The following is an 8888-nucleotide window of genomic DNA, read 5'->3' as shown; positions in this document are numbered from 1 at the left end:
TACCCTAGCTGCACTGATGAGGCCTGGAAGGCTGAAACGGATCCGTCTGCAGATATTGGGATTCCTTCCAGTGGATGCTTAGTTTATTTTGTCATTCTGATCGGATTTTCTCTACTGTTCCGTTTTAACTTTAAATAGTTTTGCATTATGTGGCTGTTTGCTGTTTTATGGGTTTTTACCATTTGCCTTTTAAAATTTATATATATATAATACATATATATATATTATATATATGTATATTATATATATATATATAAATTATATATATACAATAAAAGTACAACAATTACATTAAACAAACAAAATATGGGTACCTTCATATTTATATAGGTCTATGTGGCGCTAGCTTTGACTTCAGTGCCATGGGCTTATCATAGATAGCAAGACATCGAATAAAAAAATACCAGTTTATTTCTTTGACAGAGAATTACTTGCTTAAGCTGGTATTATAAAGGAGCTAACAAAAAGTCCTATTTTAGGCCGACGTGATATGAACATTTTGCCGAATTGATAATTATTTGCTAAATAGTTCCGTCTCAGCGTAGACCTACACAGAATGGCTAAATTTCGCTTTGCCGTCGAAATTGTGGTTTTAATCTCATCACAGCATTGTCCTTATTGACTACGCTTGCAGTACTTTTCACTGAGTACGTAGTACAATTGGAACTAAATGCAACCTGTCTGTCTAATGATAGTGCATCAACATGTTATACGGTGGAAGAAGTCCAGATACGTGTATCGAACTGGACTACCATATTTCTTGTTTTTCATACCCTGCCAGCTTTCTTTGTTACGTTATACGTCTCTACATTAAGCGACCGATTTGGAAGGAAGATCACCATGGTACTACCCACAATCGGATTTCTCCTTGCAGCGATCAATTACAGTGTGGTGTATGCATATGTATTGCCAATAGAGTACCTGATAATTGGAAACCTAGCGATAGGTTTTTCAGGTAACTGTTCACTTTTACAGTCAGGGGCTTGTTCGTACATCAGTGACATCACAGCGAATGAAGAAAATGTAACATTTCGTTTGTCAGTTCTTCAAGGTGTTTCAATGTTTGGTCAAGCTATAGGGCAGCTTGGATTTTCATTATGGATCGGTCATTCAAGTTTCTTACCATCATTCCTGTTTATGACAGGGATGCTGGTTTTATGTATTCCATATATTATATGCTTTATTAAGGAAACTGTTGTCAGAAGTTCAACAACAACAACGGTAAAAGAGGTTGTTTCAGATATGATACAAGTTGTCACCAAAAACACTAATGACAGACGTTTCAGACTGATTTTCTGGTTGGTTATCCGATTTTTGACGTCGATGGAAATTAACGCATATGGGATTTCAATGATGCTGTATTTCATTGGACCACCTCTAGAATGGTCAACTACTGAGATTGGATATTTTACCTTTAGTTTTCTAATATCAGTAACTGTAGGTAAGTATTTGGCATAAGCTTTATTTCGTATTAAATTAACAAATGACTAATCTTTCCCGAAAGTTCTGGCACTCTGTGTCTGCTTACCATAAGTTAAAATTTATTTTAGATTTGCTATATTATTTTGTTTGTGCTATGCTTTAGAATGAAAAAAATAATAGCGCCACGCGTTTGTTGGAATTTAGTACATGGTCTGTATGTAGTTATTTTTGTCTAGACGATTTATTCCCATAGGCCTATGTTATATTCAGAGCTTAACCTAACGACATAAAAATCATTAACCACTCAGTTACTGACGTCAAACTTAATGTACGACAATATTTCTTGTTTGTCAATAACCGACAGTCATCTTCGTTACATTAGGATGCTCGCTGTTGAAACATCTTACTTATGATCCTAAACAATCTCAACCTTGCTCTAAGTGGCATACCAGATAAAATAATATGATGAACTTTGTAAAAACACTGTCCCGACGTTGTTAATAGTTAGAAGTCGTTAGCGTTTTGTCCTCAAATATACCGTATATTGATGGTTACCCATTTCAAATTTCGATTGAAATTTATTTTTCATATGCAGAATGAAAAAGTGATTTTAATAGCGTTTATTTTAGTGTCGTCGCTACAAAAAATGGGTCTTAATCTGCTTTCTTTTCATTAGAAATGACTAAATTCATTTAATAGATAGGCCTATTTTGTATATTAGATATATCTTTGTTTATTTGAAAATCAGTAGGAAATGTTTGCTGTTTGCTAAAATAAGGGTAAGATGATGATTATGATTATGATGATCGTCATCATCATCAACATCATCATCATCATCATCACCATCATCATCATCATCATCATCATCATCATCATCATTATTTTATAATAAAATTATAATTTATTTATAAAGTGAATTGAAACCGAACATCTGGATGTGTTGAATATGTTTAAAAACACCATATGGTTCTTTATTTATAGGGCCTAGGCCTACTTTTATTTATTAAATAAAATATAGTCAATATTTCATATTCGTTTAACCACAAGTAAACTCATTTATCTGATTTGCCAGTACACCTTTAGTATATAAAGTTGGTAGTTGGTTTCTTTGACAACACAACAATCATGCATTTTGCTCGATTTCTGCTTTAAAGTTCCAGTAGAAATCCTTGTAATTATCGTGCATCTGGCTTTCTCACTTTTCGCTATACAAGGTGTGGTATTCACAGAGTATGTAGTTTTGTTGACACTTAATTCTAAATCTGAGGATGTAGACACAGATTACACTCAGGTATTGGTGGAAGATTGGACCACAATTTTTGTTATTTGCTAGACTCTCCCGGCACATACTGTATTATACTGTTCGTGTTAACATGGAGCGACCGTGGTAAAAGAAAAATCACAATAATCCTGCCAACTGTAGGACTGCTAGTGACATCCATCAGTCTTACGGTCGTGTACCTATACGGATTACCAATCGAGTTTCTTCTTATCGGCAACCTGTCAATCGGTTTGACGGGCAACACCATTTTACACCGATCTGGTGCCGGTTCCTACGTTAGCGATACTTGTACTCGGGCAAATCTAACCCTCCGTATATCATCACTCGTTGGTACCAATTACCTTGGAATTGCTCTTGGACAGGTACTTTTTTCCAGATGAATAGAAATCTACAGCCTATCTTCTACACCGCATGACTGATGAAGGAATCCATGGATCCGGGTCAAATGCGGCAACGATTTTCGTTCAAGGATGTCGTAGTGGACATAATCAGTGTAATGATGAGCAATAGAAATAACCGTCGGAAATTAATGTGGTGGATAATATATGCTTGTGTTCTATACCGGTACTCTATAATAATAAACGGCATCTCTCATGCGTTGCAATTCTACGTTATTGGTCCGCCTCTATGTCTACCAGCACATCCGGTTTTTTTTACTTCCGGATACTGTATCAAATGCAGCAGGTGGTCCAATGGTTATGACGTTCTCATTGACAGCGAGAGGTCGCAGGTTCGAATCCCGTCAGAGGCATTTGATTACCCAAAGTATGTACTTATTATATAGGACAACATTCTTTGAAGGCCATGCTACAGGATGTACTATCATGTCCTTTATTCGAACACTGTACCTTTCTTTGATGATTTTTATATATATATAACTTAACGGCAATTTTTGATTGATATTAAAGGCCTCTATAGACAGCAGAAAATCCTGGGTTGGCCTATATGTATATTCCTCCACTGACAGCTGACAGTGGTGGATTAAAGGGGAGGCCGAACTGGCCCGCTCCTTCCCCCTTCCCTCCTAAATTTTTCAAAATTATAAAAACAAATTATAAATAATAAAATTTAGGTATGAGGGTGCCATTTCCGGCCATCTAGAGGTGCCATAATCATAAATTCTCTTACCTCAGCCCCAACCATGATGGGGCTGAGGTGGTCTCCCTCCCTGGATCTCTTCTATTTCGAATTCCTGGATCCGCCACTGACTGATGAAGGGCTAGTGTTGTTCGAAATTATTTTTGAGTTACTCTTTGTACTAACTTTATTTTAAGCGGGACAGTGTTTCCATTATCTACATTATTGTCACATTGTGGTGTCTAGCATTATACGCTACATGATGTTGAAACTGTTATTATTTTAGTGTCAATTTATATTTTTTAGGAATGCTTTTTATTACCAAACCACTGCAGAAGTATTGCAACATGAGCGACTACTCTCTCTTCTACCTCGGGTCTTTGTCAGCTATGTCGTCATCACTGATTATCGCTGCCGGAACCACGGACGCTGTCGTCTACTTGTGTGAGTGATACATAAACATAAAAATGTTTAAATAGATTTTGAGAAAAAAAAAGCTTTAAGCATACATTTGAGAGAAATATTTTCTCGTTCTAAATTTTAATTAGAACTTATTTCAAAATAGAGTAGAACCCTATAAAGGGGACACCTTCCAGACCCAAAAAAGTGTCCCCGGAATAGGGACCCCTATTAGGGGAGACTAACCGAAAAATCTGAAATTGTCCCTTAATATGGGTTTTTGCAAGTAGTCGATACAATAAGAACATAAATTCTTTATAATTTAATTTTAGTTGACCTAAGAACGATTTACAATATAGGACCTATATTAAACAATAATTTGCAGTGCAAAATATGCCTACAATATATTTATAATGAAATCAAAATAAATGTAATTAAAACAATAACAGCTGTAGTGTTCCAGTGCTATGACAGATACAGCAGAAAAATAGAGTACTTATAGGCCTAAATCAGGGTGATTGGTGGATTGAATTCTATATGAAAGTACACAGCAAAAAAAATCCTATGATTAAAGTGTTATTTTTATTCTTTATTGGTAATCAAGACAGCTGGATGGGAGGGCCTGGTCTCCAGTACAAAACAAACATATATTTTTAAAATTTAGAGTAAAATCTTATATGAAAAATCCTGATTAATCATGATTAATTTATACTATGTAACACACAGTGGACATATACCGATATCCATTTTTAAGAATCAAAAAAAAAATATATTCGTTTTATTGCTCAAAAGTTGTAAAAATATATATTTGAATGAAATATTGTTGTATTTGTAGTGATACAATAAAAAACAATATTGAAACAATAAAAAGGTGTCCCCTTAATAGGGGTTGAAAATGTATTGATTTGACCATTTGGCACACTCAGAAAGTGTCCTCGTCCCTAATCAGGCGACGTGTCCCTAAAGCCTGGCTTCCATAAAATCGCTACACAGTCGCTATACAGCGTTTTTATTGCGATCATTGAGCTTGGTTTCCAACAATCGCTACACGCTATCGCAGACAACTTTCGGTGATGTTCGGTTTCCATAGAATCGCTCAACCTGTCGGCGGCAGTTGTCGAGAAGGTTGAACTTGATTTAACTTCGCCGATTGCGTTGCAGACAAATCAGGCCGGGTGCATTGCTAGCTCCCCTGACGCAATCGGGAAGCACCCCGATTCGCCTGCAACGCAATTGGCAAAGTTGAACTCGGTTCAACCTTCCCGACAACTGTCGCCGATAGGGTGAGCGATTCTATGGAAACCGAGCTTTATTCAACTGACCAATCAGTGTCGCCAAAAGAGTCGGCGATAGCGTGCAGCGCTATTTAATCGAAACCAGGTTTGATTGGTTATCAAATCGGGGCGCCTTCCCGAATGCGTCAGGGACTGATACGCAGTACGACGATTGAACTGAAAACACTGTAGCGACAGTGTAGAAATTTTAAGAAGCACGCTTTAATAGGGATTGGCTGCAGTGTTAAAAGATATATTTCCTCTCCTTTCACTGAAAAGCGTCACCTTAATAGGGGCGTCCCAGAGGGGTTCTATAGATACGTATACAGAGAAAGCCATTCAAATAATGAATTTAATGCTTAACTTAGGTTATATAGGGTACTCTAGATCAACACAGACGATAATGCCTTTACATAGATCATAGACTGTGTAATTATCAGTTCAATGAAAAATATATATAATAAATAAAATATACTGTTTGAAGACACTATTGAAAAAATAGTGACAAAAAAAACCCATTAATGCCTGAAAACTACATGAAGGCAATGTTCAAGGCATGGAAGCAATGTATTCGTTCAAAATATAGCCTTAGGCCTATACTGGTCACTATCACACTGTGAGATTTAACAATGCAAAAAAAATGAGAAAAAAAAAACATTTTCCCAGCACTGGGCCTACTAATGAATGTAATTTTGCTTCTTTACATAGCCGTGCCAATGGCACTTTTAGCTGTCCTACCGAAAGCCATCGTAGAGGCTCAACTGTCAAAATTGGTAGAGAAGAACGAGAGAGGTTAGTTAAACTGATTTCTTATGGCCTAAGCATGTGTGATTGAAATATATTTATATATTTTATTCAAATACGACGAAATAAGATAATAATATTATCTTATTTTTCATCACAAAGGCGCTATATTCGCTCAGGCTGGTGTTTTGGACAACCTCGGATTCCTACTAGGACCCATTTGGATCGGCGTCACCTACTCAGCTACCGTAGAAACGAACCCAAGTCTTATTTTCTACATAATGTTCGCAGGAGCTCTAATTAATATGCTTCTTGTAATGTAAGTATATTGACCACCTCACAAATAATTCAATGTAGCTCAGTAAAATCAATCTTTATTTAAAAAAAACACACAATAAAAGAATGTTACAAAAACTAAAGATTTTGAGTTGACGTAATTATTAATGTATCATGTTTGATGAGAACATCCTGATCGAGTCATTATTAATTGGCTTATTGTGTAACAAAATGTAGATTGCATCTGATAGAATGTAATACGCATGACCATGACGTCACCTTTGGGTCATCATTTAAGGTAGTGTCTAAATGTTGCTATAATAAAAGTATTGCTAATTAAAAAATATTCAGTACTCTATTGACATGCCGATGTGCTATGTTCCCCTCATATTGATGCCACACTGTGCTAGCTGTATGCATTTGGTTTCCAGTGAATTTGCCTGAGACCCTTACGATCCCAAGCTATTAATCGGTCACTTCAACAGTTCAATTTTCTTCTTTTTTTAAACAGATTTATTCAATTGAAGTTTGGATCTATTGAAGAGACGATGGACAGTTCATTCAAATCCGAGGAGGAGTATATTGCGAGCGAAGAAACTCATCTTTTACCAACTTCATCTAAAGTCCTACTTAAAGATTCAATCGCTGGTGATCACACGACCACCACATATACCACCAATCGTACGATAACTTACCACCAGTCTTAAGAACAATTGCAGTACGCAGCTGCTAGAGACAGAGCCGACGATTGGTCGTATCTTTGCCAAATTGCCACCATTTCTACAATCCAGAAATTGTAAATGTGTTTCAAACCCCTAAGCGAGATTATCTAAACTAGTACAATTAAAGAAGTTCTACTAGTTATCAATGATAAGTGCCTCGGAACCACAGAAATTATTTGACGGAAATCTTCGATTTCAAACACGGTTAAGAAATAGATGAACAACGAACAACTTAGTAAACTGCTATTAACAAATTTGTCACCTGTGGCTTATTTACGTAATTTACGATGGTCACTTTGACCATACCTCCATGCTTTGACCAATCACCAGCATTGTAGCCAAGGCTTTTGCACAAGACAGGACAATCCAAGAGTGGACCCTCAAGTGTACCATTTTAAACCATTTTCAATAGCATATATAGGAAGATAGAATTATTATAGTGTCTATTACAAGAATAGACTGGTTTGCCTTTTGCGTCACTCCTCTGGTAATCAGTGGTGATGGTGGTACTACGACGAAAGGACCCTCCCCAACCTTGTCGGGAAAGGTCAGCAAAATTTTTCAGGCAGAAAAACCGTTCTTATTATACTGGTCGTATTTAGGGAAGGTATCACTTTTTTTTTATTCACTTTTTTTCTTAACATTCTAATATTATACTAGGCCTAGCATACGTTAAATAAACTATAAAGTTTAATAGACATACGATATTGTCATCAGTTCAATTCATTCAATAGTATTAGCTATTGAGCAACCAGTAGAATATAATCCCTAAGAAAAATTGCAATAATTATATACAGATTACATAAATAATATTTACATAGGCCTAAATACATCATACATATCGATAACTATATAGGCCTATATATATATATATATATATATATATATATATACATACATACACACACACCCACACACACGCACATATACACACATACATCCATACATACATTTACGTAAATACAGTATTCAGATAAAAGTGCAAAATAATACTAATGTTTATGCAAGAAAATAAAAATTTTAATAGACATACGATATTGACATCAGTTCAATTAATTCAATAGTATTAGCTATTGAGCAACCAGTAGAATATAATCCCTAAGAAAAATTGCAATAATTATATACAGATTACATAAATAATATTTACATAGGCCTAAATACATCATACATATCGATAACTATATAGGCCTATATCTGTCTCTTATACGAAAAGTCTATCTGTCTCTTATACACATCTAGATGTGTATAAGAGACAGTATACATACATACATACACACATACATACACCCACACCCACACACACGCACATATACACACATACATCCATACATACATTTACGTAAATACAGTATTCAGATAAAAGTGCAAAATAATACTAATGTTAATGCAAGAAAATAAAAATTAAAATGGTTTAATATTTTTGGGATTTTTATATCAATAAATTTGATTAAAGGGTCAAGATGGAAAAGAATAAGTGAGTGAGAGAGAATAACCTAGGATCCATCATTGAAGGAATCCGGGACGTTTTCTGTCTATATGTACATCCAAGAAAGTTTAATGTGGACCAATCATCATAATGACACTTGGATAATGTTGCCAAGGCCCCTGGAACCGACAGCGTAAACGTAACGTAAACACGTGTTTGTAGGGTAGAACACGTGCTTGTAGTTTTGTCAGTGGGACAAACGCGCA

At 35.6% G+C, this 8888-nt stretch overlaps 1 protein-coding gene across 3 annotated transcripts in view; it reads left to right on the top strand.

Annotated features, from left to right (window-relative positions):
- The window catches only part of LOC117103067 (proton-coupled folate transporter-like), a 15662-nt gene extending 7302 nt beyond the window's left edge, over positions 1-8360 (top strand). The window contains exons 1-5 of one of the 3 annotated variants that reach the window (XM_033243545.1): positions 286-1441; positions 4088-4225; positions 6163-6246; positions 6361-6517; positions 6986-8076. In XM_033243545.1, coding sequence (XP_033099436.1) covers positions 841-1441; positions 4088-4225; positions 6163-6246; positions 6361-6517; positions 6986-7181 — 1176 coding nt within the window. In that variant the 5' untranslated portion in view covers positions 286-840 and the 3' untranslated portion in view covers positions 7182-8076. Of the gene's footprint in view, positions 1-285; positions 1442-4087; positions 4226-6162; positions 6247-6360; positions 6518-6985 lie in introns of those variants that run through there. The other 2 variants (XM_033243544.1, XM_033243543.1) reach the window with 2 other exon arrangements.
- Positions 8361-8888: the final 528 nt, after the last annotated feature.

The sequence above is a fragment of the Anneissia japonica genome, unplaced genomic scaffold, assembly GCF_011630105.1.
Source record: "Anneissia japonica isolate Jap-2015-1 unplaced genomic scaffold, ASM1163010v1 scaffold284975_len822289_cov185, whole genome shotgun sequence".
In the NCBI taxonomy this organism is placed as follows: domain Eukaryota; kingdom Metazoa; phylum Echinodermata; class Crinoidea; order Comatulida; family Comatulidae; genus Anneissia; species Anneissia japonica.
Note: the sequence above shows the minus strand (reverse complement) of the source record. Positions and strands in the feature narration are given on the sequence as shown.